We start from the raw sequence: 15,410 nt of genomic DNA, 5'->3' as shown, positions 1-15,410 counted from the left end.
CAAAGCATTTAAAAACAGAATGTCTTCCTTTTGATGTGTCTGCAGTGAATGCAGCATCCCGAAGAACTTATATTCTGACGGTACAAGTTTGATAAATCATGCTGGATAAAATAAATATTATTATTATTGCTGTTAACTAACCATCATAAAAACAGCAAAATAAAAAAAAAAACACCATCCCATTACAACACATGACATATCAAAGCCAAAACTAGATACAGCACAGCTGCTGCCTTCGAGTGTCCAGATTTTCACTGCAGTCTGGGTATTAGCCTTAATTAATACATTTTTCATAACTAAAATTATTTATTTACATATCAATTTATTGACTGTGACTTGTACACATGTGCAGCCTTTGGCTATTTAAAAAAAATCTATTTAATTCTTCTTTTGATTGATTTATTTTTCAGTTTATGTTCTGTGTTGTCTTTGAAGGAATGCACCGATCCTGCCAAGACAAATTCCTAGTACATGTATGTGTGCCCTGCCAATAAAGCGAATTCTGATTCTAAATTCTGATTAAAGTCATTGATGTCAGGCGGTAGAACAGCCCTTGACGTGAGAGCTGAGGCTGGAGAATGGGAGAAGATCACTTCATAAAGAGATCCAGCACTGAGTCACACTATTGTTTCTCGGACGGGAGTTTGGTTTCCCCCTCACCTCTGCAGCTCTGGCGTTTTCATGCACCCCCCGGTTCATGGATCCCAAAAACATCTGGTCAGGTGTATAAACTGCCCATAGTGTGTGATTGTGGCTTTGTGCTCTGTAATGAACATCCCATCCAGGAAGTTCCCCGAGTCAAGCCCTATACATCGTGGGATAACTTTCAAGCTCATTGTGAACCTGGGCTGGAAAAGCAGTTAGGAAGATGGACAAACATACCAGTCCATCCCAACACTAACAAGTTTTAGAGTCCGGAGCGTACCACTTGTCAAGGTGATCAGGCTACATGGTGCCGAATAAAGGAAATCTAACACAAAGACCAAATGGTTTGTCCCATCACCCTTTCCAAAAAGCAGACACCCATCTCGTTTTTTATGGCTCCCTCAGATGTTCTTTGTGATAGCAGCTATGTTTTATGCACCCTGTCGATGCACTGAGATAGTCACTCAGCTGCTTCACACTCTAGCCATCGCACAGCCTGCCCGCACAGCATCTGAAATCCACATGTGCATCTTTCTGCTAGAATTAGACCGAAAGGCACAATCAAATCCCACTCAAGAACCAAAGAATGCAGACTATAAACAGTCAATTTAAGGAACTGGACCGATGCTCCAAGCACATCATCAGCTCTCTGGATCCTCAAAGCAATCTAGGGAACTTGATATAATTCATCGTATCTGATGGAAAAGAAGCTCATAAGAGACGTGTATTCTAAGTGCTGTTTTTTGTTTAACCCGTGTACATATATGAGAAGAACCTTCTGATCTTCTGAAAGTACACTAAGATACACTAAGTTCAGCCATCTGACTTCCATACGAGGAGACAGTGCAAGCCTCAAGAAGCACAGGGTACGAAAGAGGGGACATGCTGGACGGGATGCCAGTAAATTGTAAGGTACAAACTCACACACACAATCATGTACTAATCATGTGTTTTTCAACATGAGAGGAGAAGTGCAAGTTTTCACGCTAAGAACCGCAGATGAAGAACAGTCCCACAATCCTGGAGCTGCAAGGTCACAGTGCTGAGCCACTGGGCCACCCAGAAGGTATATAAAACATATTACAGGATATAGAATTAAAGTTACATCATCGCTATAGTTACAAAAAAAAAAAATCAAATCATGTACAACTTGCATATTGAATTTATACTCTATGTTCTCCATTTCAGATAACAGCACAAAACTTCAGCCTTAAGGCGCATATCAGATCTTTGTGTCATTAGGGGAAAAAAAACACGTGGCAACATACAGGAGCAGCATTTGTAAATAAATTCGTGAATATTGCTTTTAATATTTAAAAAAAAAAAATGATTTGAGTGTCCTGTCAGCCACTTCTAACCTAACGTTTCAGAAAGACCCTAAGACACATACTGTTTTTAAGCCAAGAGAACAATGTTAAAAATGGAACACAATGCCAAATGCCAAAAGTCAATGCACAACTGTACAACCACTGACACAACCACTGATGACGGAAACAGAAGCATATTTCATCCATCCATCTATTTTCAGTAACCTCTTGTCCCATTGAGCATTTAGCAAATCAACATGGAAAATTGTAGCTTATTTGTTTAGGTTAGCAGTGGTAAATATGGGCACTTACTTTACACAAATATCACCCAATATCTTCAAAGTAAACCACTGGCCAGGATGACACCTTAGCTCAATGGGTAACACTGTAGCCTCACACCTCCTGGGTTGGGGGGTTCAAGAATCACCCCTGTTGGGTCTGGGTGTGTGTATGTGTATGGAACATGTATATATCACATTCTGGGGACCAAATGCCCCTGTAATATGATAAAAACCTGTTATTCTGACCTTTTGGATTAGATTTTACAGATTTAATAAAAATCTGTAAATGCAATCAAAAAAATGAAAATGCCAAAATACATTTTTTTTCTCACTTATGGTTAAAGTTAGGGCTAGGTAGGGGTTAAGGTTGTCATTGTTGGGATTGTGGGTGTGTGTTTGCGTGTGTGGGTCGTGTATACATTACATTGTGGGGACATTTATACTAAAAACCTGTTATTTTGACGCTTTGGGGACCATTTCTCGGTAAAAATCAATGACTACAATCAAAAAACAAAAATGCAAAATGTCTTGTATTTTGTTTACTTACTTATAGCTAATGTTAGGACTGGGTAGGGGTTAGGGTCTTATTGTTGGGATTAGGGTTATGCACATAGAAATGAATGGAGAGTCCCCACAATGGTATAAATACATGGACTATGTGTGAATTGGGAGGGGGGGGTGCATGTGTGGAGTCTGCATGTGTATTTGTCCTGTGATGTACTGGCTTTCCATTCAGGGTGTAGTCCTGCATTGTGCTTCACAGTACATGACCCTGACTAAAACAAGGGGCCAGAAGATGGACGTATGGAAATTGTAAGACAATTTCATGTTCATGCAAGGTGTCATGCTAGTGATACTTATTAACTGATTGTCAAGTTTAATCAACATATCTATTCCTGTTCAGATAAGCAAGAGTCTCAGGAGTTTTCCTCCTGTGAACATCAGAACATCAGGGGTGGGTCGCGAGTTATCAGGACCGGGCCAAAAGACAGGAGGGCGACGTTCTCACCTCTGGGCCGGGTGGGCCTGGAGGCCCAGGTGGTCCTGGCTCGCCGATTTTCCCCTTTCCGACGGGAACATAGAGACAACATAGACAATCATGACTAGGAGCAGGCAGCATGATGCAACTTGAGGCTTGTCTACTGAAAGATCAAAGCATTTCAGTGGATGTCGAGCCAAGTTTTCATAAGAGTGTAACGGTGCCAAAATTTCCATGAATACATCTAGTGGGTGATTTGAAGGCCATGTGTACATTCTATATACCACTGTATCCTCTTTCTATAATGCTTATACAATGCAGGTAATTCTGCTTTTATATATATTTTATACCATCCATCTATCCATTCTCTAAACTGTTTACTGATTACAGTTCCTTAAACAAATATATCTGACTGGAATCCCATTCAGGGTGTTTCTTGACCTGTGTCCGGTGGACAAGTTCCAAGGTCACAGCCACCCAGTATGGGAAAATGAGTAAATGAAAAGGTAAATAAGCCTTTTTAGTGATGTTTCCCAATCAAGTCCTCGGGGACCCACAGACAGTCCACATTTTTGCTCCCTCCCAGCTCCCAGTAGCAAAAATGTGACTGGCAGGGAGCTCAGAGGGAGCAACCGACAGTGGGTCCCCAAGGACTGGATTGGGAAACACTGCTTTGTAGAATATGATTGGATGGATGGATGGATGGATGGATGGATATATATACTCCTGAGCAAAGAACATAGGCCAAACCCAAAACTGCAAAATATTACACTGAATATCTTAACAAGAAATCATTGGTCAAGGCATTTCTGAGTCCTGTGCTGCCATTGGCTCATCTCTGCTCGTTGCTACAATTGGGGCAAACAGTTGGAAACAAGAAAATTCACTTACATAGCCTACTGACATGTAAAAGATTAAATAAGGAAAATATTTAAATGTTTGATAAAAATTGCAAAGTAACACGTCTAGGAAAATCTTCTGGCTAAGTGCTGTTGAGACCAATGAAGCTTTTGATTTGGCCCACTTTTGTCTGCCCAGGAGTGTGTCTGGATGATTTATACAGCAAAAACTATTCTTAGTATTGAAACAGAAGATCATTCAAAAGAGGGGCATGGCTACACTTAGACTAAGACACGGTGATACATACGGATGGTCCAGGTCTCCCTCGGATGCCTGGTGGTCCTGGTAAGCCTACTGCACCCTAGACAGGAGACAAGACATCATTAACTCATACGCCCCCACATCACTGTCCACATGTGTTGACAATGTGCGGCGTTTTCATTTTTGTTTTAGTCTGGTTACTATACTCTTGACCGTTGCATCTCTTGCTCAGTGTCTATTTCCAGTGTAATTTTTCACAAAATTCACTCCACACACTATCTTCTTTTATATTTTCATTAGCAAAAAAATTATGAACTGTTTATCTTTTTGCTTAAATGCTGAAAAATTTGAAACCGTTTGACTGACTACTGAAGACGAGGCTCTTTTTAAAGCATGAATTGATAACCTGTTATTTTCCCAGCTTGTTCTTCATTTTCAGGAAAGGTCAAAATTTGTCTTGCCTCACCTTGTCACCTGGGTATCCGCCGTCTCCGGGCTCGCCTGTAAATCCAGGATCCCCCTGTATCACAGAGCATTTGACGAACAGAGGAAACCACTTACTGACATCTCTCACTTTCAACATCATGCACCTTATTGCCTCTGTATTTAAAGTAATTTATTATTGTTCATAGTTCATTGTGTGTCTATTGTGTGTCATCTGCTGTGTCAAATGTTACAACTGTTATGTGTGTGCGCTGCTCCTCTATGCCTTTCAAATTGGCCCTCGGGGACAAATAAAGTTTTTTTTATTGAATGGAATTGAACTGAATTGAATTGAAACCCATAAGCAATGCACACAGCGTGCAATATCAAATGGGAATCCATGCAAGGACACACCAGTGCCACACACAGTTCCATATTACTTAATATTTTAATATATCTTATTATACCGTATGTGGTTTGGTAAATGACATCCTACAGCAATCAGAACAACTGCACATGAGGTCACAGAAAAACATGAAATGCTCCATAGAATACAATGAAACTGAAAAAGCTACCTATCTCTCTCTCTCTTAAATTAAATTGGTAATAAGTTCATTTAGGGAGCACAAAAACTTAGCAATAACAGGAACAAATATAGTGACCACGAGAGAAGATGCATTCAATAATGATGAACAAACACAAGATCAATATCAGTAAATTGTGTTATTCATTATTTGAGGCTTCAGTAGTTCACAAAGGATCGCAGAATTATTAAATGCACAGCCTCTCCCCACGTTATGAGGGGGTTAACGTTCCGACAAACCTATTGTAAGGCAAAAATGCATTTTAATACACGCAGTGTAACAATCATCCCAGCCTAGCTATTAACATGAACCATTTTAACCCGGGAAGTGTCTGTAGTAAGAAATATAGTGACCGTTTGAGATAAAAGATGCATCATAATTCATGAATGATGAATGGACATGAAATCAGAATGTAACTAAGACTTAGTTTGTAGTTCATTAATACATAAGAACATAATATTATATTAGTTGTGCCGTCTCAAGTGTTACCATTATATTTACGTATGTTGTAGGTCCTACCACTTGTGACAAGGAACAACCAATCAAATGGTCATATTTTTGTAGAATTCCCACTGAACAAAAAACTAACAGTGGTTCCATTCATTTAATTAATTTGCATCTAAGTATTTCACAAAGAAGGGCAAATAATCATATTCACAATTTTAAATATTTGGTAAAAAAAATATATATTTGAGAAAAGCATGCTGGAAAGGACCAAATAACACCTGTGAGACCTCACACTATTAATCTCGGCTGTATATAAACCCGTCCACTTTTCTACCCCGTATTAACTATGGCATTTACAACAATAACAGAAATATTTAGATCACCTTATCACCTTTCAATCCAGGTGGTCCAGCACGTCCACTCAGGCCCTAGGAGGGAGAAATCGGCCTGTCTTTAGGCTACAAGTTAGCACAGTGGTAAAGACAGTGGACACCCATGTGGGTTAAGAGTTGAAGTTTGCCGTACCTGAGGTCCTACTATTCCTGGTGGTCCCCGGGGTCCTTCAGGCCCCAGCTCGCCCTTTGTGGAGAACGAGAAAGAGCTAAGTTATGGAAGGTTATATCATCGGTATCCAAAGAAAACCATGCATGTTCACTTTTTAACAGCTGGGACATTTTTATCATAGATGGAATATGCCCATTCTCTTCCTTCTGTGTTTGACAACTAAGTGGCCAATGAAAAGATGTTTTATGAAGTCGTCTACTTAACTAGTATTTATATTTGTACTAGTTAACATTCATATTCATGATGGTCATTTGAGTGGATTCATTTATATCACTAATTTTAATAGCTTAATGTTGATAGCTAGATATCAAGCTAACTAATATTATTGTTAGTTGTAAATATACGGTGAAATTAGTTTGATTCTTGACACTGCCATATTTGCCTCACTGATAATAATCCACGCAAGTCCATTTAAAACAATAAACTGTTCTTGTAAAGAATTATTTATATTTGAGGTGCTAATGGTGTCTCATTACTTTCGTTTAGATTTGTTTTGTATAGTGGTTTCTGAGAAAATGCATTTTTTCATGCTCTTGAAATGATGGATTTTTGTAGATGCATGTTTTTCCATCAGACAGCAACGATATGAAGACAGAGTACAACTGAATAAAACTAGCAAAAATGCTCACTGTTCTCCTACCCAAAAACTCTATAGACTAATTAACGACAGCGAGACAGGATGATACCTTTCATGCTTTCAGCAGGTACTGGTGCCTTGGTGTACGTGAAAAGGCAGAGACATAATTAAAGCCTTGCTGCCTGCTCTTTCATGTCACCACACCATTACCTCATCGTGTCGACATCTCCGCTCGGCCAGTACACGGTGACTTTGCTTGCCCGCAGGTATTTTGGGACAAGTCTCAGCCCTGACACAATGGGTTGCTAGCCAGACAGAGCGGCGTGAACAGGTGGCACACAGGAAAGACACACGTCTCTACAGGTCAGTGCTCATATCCTGACACAAAGCGAAACAGGAAATGACATCATTTATGATCTTCTAGAGCTGCTGCTCACAGGAAAGGCTGATTCAGATAGGTTCCAAGTGGCCTAGAGAACCTGATGGTCTGTTTCACATTATAGTGATTTAGGGGTAATTTCTCCAGTTCTAATGACTGTTTTGACCAAAATACAAATTCCACATAATGGACCAATCACCATTTTCATTGGTAATCTCCATGGATGTACAAATCTCATCTAAACAAAGCCAGACCAGTGCTGTCATGGAAAGAAAAAAATCTTGTTCCTTTAGCACATTTTCATAATGTACACTGCATACATGTCAACCTAGCTCAGTGGTTCTCAAAGTTGGTCCTCGGGCCCCACTGCCCTGCTTGTTTTCCTGCTATCCCTGCCCCATGCACAAGTCCCAGCTGTCTTTCAGCTTCTGATTGACTGAACACACCTGATCCAGGTAATCCGCAGTGTGTAGGGCAGGGATAGCTGGAAAACAAGCAGGGCAGTGGGGCCCAAGGACCGAGTTTGAGAACCACTGACATAGCTGCAGTGAAAATGGTGAGATGGGTCATAAAAACATGCAAAATTTAGACAAAAGTGGCCAAAAAAGGTGGTAGGAGGGGGACAACAGTGAGACTTGCTAACTGGATAGATTCTCCTTTCACATCCACTCTGCATGCATGTCGTCATTTTATCTTTGTCAGGTTTGGGCACATGACCATCCGTGAGATATTAACTGCAGAGTCATGAGAAGCGTACATGGGCGAAAAAAAACAAGTAAAACGGTGAGACCTGATACGTCTGACACTTGTTAATATGCTTTGCTTGGTACCACTGAGCTAGAAAAAAATTAAGGCAAATTATAATAACGATTTATCTTTCTCTAAGTACCAAAATATGATGGGAGATTCAGCCAAGAGAGGCTAAGAACCAAATTATGTTTAACATTGTAGCGCACATGCTAAAGAATGCTAGGGAAGCTAGACTTCAGTGTGTATTTTATCTTAAAGATAAAATAAGGGAAGCATCTATATTAAAATATTTGTTTTGCACTGTACTAATGTATTATGGCACATTTAATGTAACTGTTTTTTTCAGTTTTATTTCCTGGCAATTCTGAGAAGAATTCCAAAGATGTTTGTCTCAAACTACAGCAAGAAAATAGCTGGTATACAAATGAGGGCTATACAGGTACACAGTCTGCTGTCCTGTCAGAACAGGAAGCCACATCTCACAGCCGGTATCCTAGAGACAAAAGCCTACCAAATGAACACTCTCAGCAGTAATATGATGTAAGCCATACCACTACTTAAATGGCCTTGAGAGATATTAATGCAGTGCACATTCTTTAAAAAAATATCAAAGCATATTTTAAATTCTGTTATGTTATGATTTATTACAGTCATCTCCAGAAGGATGTCACGCAGGCCAAGAGGATATGGCTGAAAATAACTGTAGTAAATATAGCATGGTGAGGAAGTAAGCCAGAGATATTTCCGTATGGAGACCGTATGAGCCGGTTCTCTTCTGTGATGGCTGGCTTATGATCAGACTGGTCAATACAAAAACAAGCCATTGAAAGGCAATACAGGAGAACAACATTAAGTCCAGTTTATTGCAAAATGTTAAACGCAAATGTGTTTTTTCTTGGCAAATACATACTATTCACGGTTGCGTGGTATTTCGCTGATTATCTTGTTGACACCTGTTTCACTGATTACACTTTTTTTCCACTATATGAGTTTTTCGACAAAAGAAAACACTTCTTTTCTTGTTTCAGAAGATTATTTGGTAATGCTTTGTATAAAAAAAAATGACTGTCCTTCAAAGGTCATAAACGATCTTTGGGCATCTTCCTAAAGAGTGGGGGGGGGGGGGGGGGGAGGGTACTATGGGAGGGCGCTATGACCTAAAACATTTATCACGGTATTTTTCACTTTTTGGATGGTGACGGTGTTATATCACGGTATTACTTTGTTACATGTTTTGGGAGGAGCAGCATGTCCTGTCCCTTTATGTAAATTAAAAACATACAAACATTCAGTCCCCAAAATGTAATATAAACCTAATCCACACACACACAGACACACACACACACACACAGTATGTTCATATACAGTATGTGTGGTGATCATCTACTCATTTCTATAGGAAAAACCCTAATCCAAACAATGACAACCTTAACCCTAACCCAGCCCTAACCTTAACCATGAGTTATCAAACAAAATACAAGAGTTTTTTTATTGTAGTCACAGATTTTAATCAAACTGATTTTCCCCCAGTGGGGACCAAAAAAATGCCCCAAAAAGGTCAAAATAACCAGGTTTTATCACCTTGCGAAATGACTACAAACACAGACACACACATACACACGAACACCGAGAGCAGAAACAGGATTTGAACCGCAACCCTGTAGGTGTAAGGCAACAGTGCTTGCCACTGAGCTGAGAGGAAACGTTTAATAGGAAAAAAAAAATCAATTGGCTTCAAATGCATAACAAAGTCAAAAATCAACATCGCCCACACGGAAAATAAAGAAGGAGAAGAGTTTACATCTGTTGCTGCCAATTCTAATCAAATCACATGCTGCACGGCTCACTACTGCATACAAAGACAGGGAGAAAAATGCGGGCTACTGGTGACAGCTTAGGAAATTAGGAAATGATTAAATGTGATTAAACTCACCCTGAGACCCGGGAAACCTCCGATTCCAGGAACACCGACAGGGCCCTACGGGGCAGCAAGCAGCACGGTATGACTTGGTAATAGACAAGCACTGTGACAAATGGGCTCCGTGGATCTACTCAACCCTCATTGTCATGAATTTATTATCACAGAATTCTACTACAAAGCCCGCTTCGTTAGCTGATGATAAAGTCATGACATACAAACCGTAGCCACCATAGCATTTAACAATCATGGTGACTACAAATATCTTATATTTTGTAATTCAACTACACAGTGAGAATAATAGGTGCACAAATAATCTAGATAAAGCAATACAATAATGCATGATAACAAAAGTTCGACAAGGTGAGACGAGGTAGGTCAGAGCTTTTAAGAGCACGGATTGCATGCATTGTGATAAGAGCAGCTTACTTTTTCTCCGTCCGGACCTGGAGGACCCCTCTCACCCACATCTCCAGCTACACCCTTAGCGGAAATAATGATGTGGATTACAGATCACAATATATCCTATTTTATTCATTCAGCTGATGATTCATTTACTTCACATGGCCATTAAGGCAGTACTACAGATAAACAAACATTCAGTATATATGAAAAAATAAATTAATGAATCACAATGATTGACCTCGATAACTTCTACTTGCATTAAGTGCAACTTTACACTGTTTGCCTCACTGATATCAAGTCTATAACCACTGCATGTTAATATAAAGCGAATGTATCTATTTTGTCATAGCAGTCTCACAGTTAAGTTCCAATCTGTTCCCAGCTCAACTGAGCATGTCCAACATCTCATTCCAAAAGCGAAGGCACCAATATCATGTTTGACACGCTTTGCTGCTATAATTTCCTCTTCTTTTCTGGGAAGGCTTTCCATTAGATCAGTGGTTCTCAAACTCGGTCCTCGGGACTCACTGCCCTGCTTGTTTTCCAGCTATCCCTGCCCTACACACAAGTCCCAGCTGTCTTTCAGCTTCTGATTTACTGAACACACCTGATCCAGGTAATCAGCAGCGTGTAGGGCAGGGATAGCTGGAAAACAAGCAGGGCAGTGGGGGCCCGAGGACCGAGTTTGAGAACCACTGCATTAGATGTTGGAACATTGCTGGTGGGATTTTATGCCATTCAGTTTGGGTATTTTTGGCCTATCAAGTCTCTTTCTGAGTTTGTGTGGCCTACTATTTCGCAACTGAACTTGCTCCCAGACATTTTGACCTTCACAGTCACTTCACTTGCAGTTGACCAGGGTAGCCCCTGGTTGGAAAGACAGCATCTTGTAATGTTGCCAAGTGGAAAATCACTAACCTCTTCTGTACGACTATCCATTCTGTTACTAATGTTTTGTGCAGAACATTGCGTGACTGTGTGTTTAATTATGTACCTGTGTCAGCAATGGGTGTGGCTTAACTAGGCAATTCCTCTAATTAATAGGGCTGCCCACATACTTTTGGCCATATTGTGTATCTGGCTGTGATTTATGTACATTTTCGAAATCCCAAAGCTTTGGTAATGCAACACAGATCCAGATGGCTAGGCAATGAGCCCATCTCAGATTTAGGCAACAGTTTGTTGCTTAACAAACTTGGAGGCAAATTCCACGATACCAGTTTATATCTATTATGCCTTCTATTTAGTTATTTTATGGATAGATTAACAAAAAACACAGAATTAACCTCAAACCACCGAAACAAAAACAAAACAAAACAACCTCCCACACTAAGGCTTTGTCTAAATAAAAAAAATAAATAAAAAAATCAGTTTATCCTGTGGGCTGGTTCCTACATAAACTTCATATAGTTCTTTCTGTAAAGACAGGAATGTCTACAGAACAGACACTTTACACTGACATTTTACAAACAGTAAAAATACAAAAACATTCTATGTGCCCTAAGGATTTTATTTTTCTTTTCATGTCTCAGTGGCAATGAAGGAAATTTATAAAAAATAAATAAAAAAAAACTGAATCTCAGGCACTCATAGCTAATTATATATTTGTATAATCCATCTTGAATTATAGGGTGAAAACAGCCTACCTGTCTTCCTTTGGGTCCTTCCTTGCTAACTGGACCAGGAATCCCCTGGGAAGCAAGATATCAAAGTCAGAATCGTAAAAAAAATGCAGTTTTTTTTTAGATAAGGTACCTTATCTCAGGTACCTTACCTTACCTGAGATAAGGTAAGGTAAGGAGTATGCACTGATTACAGTGTGTTATCGCACCCACCACATGACAAACCACCTCAGGGATGAGAACCTGAGTGAGGTTTTTTCCGGTGGCTGGAGAGCCAATCCTGCCAGGTTTTTCCCTGTAAGTTGGAGGACCTCCTTACAGGGCTGGATGTAGGTTAACCTCATACCCAGGACAAAGCAATTGCAAGTTAAGGGCCTTTGCTGAAAGGCCCAACGGAGTAGAATCACTCTGGGCATTATAAACATACATGCTCAGGCAATTGCATTGGGTAAAGCAGATATTAAAATTCTAAGCCAATATCATAATAAAAAATTTATCTTAAAAAATGTTAAAACAAAAAAAAATCTGTTCCACATTAAGCTAGGAAATAGTTGGGATTTAAATATTACAGTTTACTGAATAAAGTACTATCTAAATATTCCCTAACCGATAGACCGTTGACATTTCAAAGCATGGAGAATTCCTGCCATGGAAACAATGAATCCTACAGTAGCTTAAGGCATCTGAGGTACCATTGTGGAATAGAAAGCTTGTTAATCATCAGCAGCTGATGTTTTGTATCTGCGCCCCCCCCCCCCCCCCAGAGGAGCAGTGGTTGGTATAGCATTGCATCAAGTGACAAAGAAAAATTAACTGAACTTCTGCCTGGTCTGCTTGTCTGTAAATGAGCAGGGCTTTCCAGTCAGATGCTATTAACACTATACACCTCTGTACCCTCACAATGCATTGACAGACATGCCATCCACAGGGTCTTTCCAACTAATACCGCATGTAACATTATCTCTGTCATGTGACCTAAAGAACTTACTCTTTCTCCCTCCAGTCCAGGAGGTCCTGCAACACCAGGAGGTCCAATGAAGCCCTAAAACAGATACACACATCACACCATATTTAATCAGGGTACATATTACACATAGTAAAGAATTGCCCCCTGGGATCAATAGAGTATTCCTTATTTATCATATCCAATTGACATTTTTTTACATGATTCATAAACATTAGGTATGAAATCTGTGAGAGTATTATAACAGCAGGAAAACAATCTATTAATAATATTCTAGTAATACCCAGCTGAACATAGGCAGTTCTATAAGTACAGTATAAACAAGTGAGTTCAGGATATACTATCCCAGAACATCTCAGGACACCCTCTATTCCAGGGATATCAAACTGCAGTCCTGGGGGGCAGAGTCCTGTGTAGCTTAGTTCTTTCCCAGTTCCACCACAAATGATTTCGCTCAAGAGCTGTGTGGTAATAAGCAGAAGGAGGTGTGAAGTGTTGAATCAGGTGTGTTAAATGAAGGGAAACCCAAAAATTTGCAGGGCTCCGGCCCCCCAGGACTGGAGTTTGACACCCCTGCTCTATTCCACAAAAGCATAAAAATCAAAATTAACTTTCAACAGATTCATCAGCAATCATGGCTTCAGTGACATTTTCCATATTTATTCCTTACTAACCCCCCCCCAGCTCCTTGTTTAAAATAAAAAGAATGAGTGAGTTAGTTGGAAGTGATTCATGCAGTTTGTGCCAATGTTTCTATAAGTTTTATATATTCTGTTTCATTGTATAAATGTCTTTCTCAATTACCTTTTTAATAACAGTCAGTTAACTAATATTTTTCCTTAAACTTCATAGAGGGCAGTTTATTGTTGCATTTGTGAATATACATGTCATTCCATGGAACTCTCAGGGCTGAAAACTTTGCCTTATTCGGAACTGATCTTGCTATTAATAAGAAACCCATCAGGGCCGTCAAAATCCAAAGCATTGTGCTATATTGGATGTCATCTGTAAGTAGCCCCTCACTCATGCCATCAAATTCTACCTAATGAGCCTGGCATCCCACGTTTTAAAGGTCCCCTGTAATCAGTATACGCTATGAGTAAGGAGACACATAAACCAAAGCTTGGGGGTCAGGAGTGAGATGCCATGACATCATGACTCTCTGATATCTACACTCCTCTCTTTTACTGTGTTCCCATTACCCGTCTCCAGTAGCGGCCAGGCACCGATAACACAAGGGCCAGCGTCTTCAATAAAATTTAGATGTAGTTTAAAATGCAACCTGTTGACTGATCCTCATCCAGAGAGAACCTTTTAAAACAAGTTAAGTTATACAGGCTCCTGGAGCTGACCATAGTTAGGCAATACAGTGTGTCACAGCATCGGAGTTCCATAGAAGCTGGTATATTTAACAGTAGAACAAAACATTTTCCGTTATTACGCATGGTAAGGTGTAACTTTTCACTCTCTATAAAATTTTCCATTAAATTATATACTGGCCTACGTGAACAAATGGTTTGCCAGGGGCTATGTAATTTTGCTAAACTTATTTCCAAACACTCAGAAAAATATAATTACGTGTAATTATTTGAAAACAAATACATAGATTGGAAAAACATCTGTGATCAAGGCATTTGGGCATATTGCTGATTTAATTTCCAGTAAATTGTTCTGTTGTTTCCTCTGAGTTATTACTTCATCATGCAAGATATACCTGCTCTGGTATGTGATATTAATTTCCATACCTCTTCATCTATTGTGTTCTATGACAAAATGTTAATATCATAGAGTACATATTTTTATTAATGGACTGCATGATGTATGAATGAAATCACATGCCTTGTCCTTTAACATAATACTGAAAAAGTATGTTTTCACTATTGCGGTTCCTACACTGTGTTCCAGGCATCACAATAAGAATAAAAAAGGCCGTGTTCAATGTTCCAGCTATTTATGATTTTAAATCAGGCCCAACAGTCCTAGCACAGAATGGGACATCATTATTGGTCAGGGAGGCCACATATGGTGGTGGAGGGTGCAGGGTTCAAATGCACTAGCATAAAAAAATACAACATGAACAGTGACTGGAAGATAAAATGATCCCAGTCTACTGGTCTCATTTGGATCCAATTTTCCACACAAAGTCCTGCCACATATTCTGTGTCCTGAGGACAAACAGCATCTTTCAGACCCAGCCACAGTGCAGAACAATGAAATGCATCTGAGTTGCGGCCTGCACTCGGTTCACAGCATGGGCGCCTGCTGAGTGCGTAGGAAACATGGCCTTCCTCTGTACTTTTCACCTGGTCCTCTGCTGTCTTCTATTTGCCAACAGCGATCACTCCCCATTCCTGTGTCTGGGAGTCTGCCAGTGCGGATCCTATAGCTCTGAGCTGTCTTGTGCGGAAAGTAGCCAAGTAGCTACCAGAGCCGATCCCAGGGACTCTGGGGGCCCAATGCAAAA

General features: G+C 39.9%; 1 protein-coding gene across 6 annotated transcripts in view; it reads right to left on the bottom strand.

The window, feature by feature from the left end:
- The window catches only part of LOC125708409 (collagen alpha-1(XXIV) chain-like), an 87,832-nt gene that overhangs the window by 39,807 nt on the left and 32,615 nt on the right, over window positions 1-15,410 (bottom strand). For all 6 annotated transcript variants that reach the window (XM_048975897.1, XM_048975898.1, XM_048975899.1 and 3 more), the window contains exons 11-19: window positions 12,971-13,024; window positions 12,007-12,051; window positions 10,385-10,438; window positions 9,971-10,015; window positions 6,293-6,346; window positions 6,151-6,195; window positions 4,780-4,833; window positions 4,360-4,413; window positions 3,243-3,296 (exon numbers count right to left, since the gene is read on the bottom strand). In XM_048975897.1, the coding sequence (XP_048831854.1) occupies window positions 3,243-3,296; window positions 4,360-4,413; window positions 4,780-4,833; window positions 6,151-6,195; window positions 6,293-6,346; window positions 9,971-10,015; window positions 10,385-10,438; window positions 12,007-12,051; window positions 12,971-13,024 (459 nt within the window). The remainder of the gene's footprint in view (window positions 1-3,242; window positions 3,297-4,359; window positions 4,414-4,779; window positions 4,834-6,150; window positions 6,196-6,292; window positions 6,347-9,970; window positions 10,016-10,384; window positions 10,439-12,006; window positions 12,052-12,970; window positions 13,025-15,410) is intronic.

This window comes from Brienomyrus brachyistius, chromosome 15, assembly GCF_023856365.1.
Source record: "Brienomyrus brachyistius isolate T26 chromosome 15, BBRACH_0.4, whole genome shotgun sequence".
NCBI classification, from domain to species: domain Eukaryota; kingdom Metazoa; phylum Chordata; class Actinopteri; order Osteoglossiformes; family Mormyridae; genus Brienomyrus; species Brienomyrus brachyistius.
Note: the sequence above shows the minus strand (reverse complement) of the source record. Positions and strands in the feature narration are given on the sequence as shown.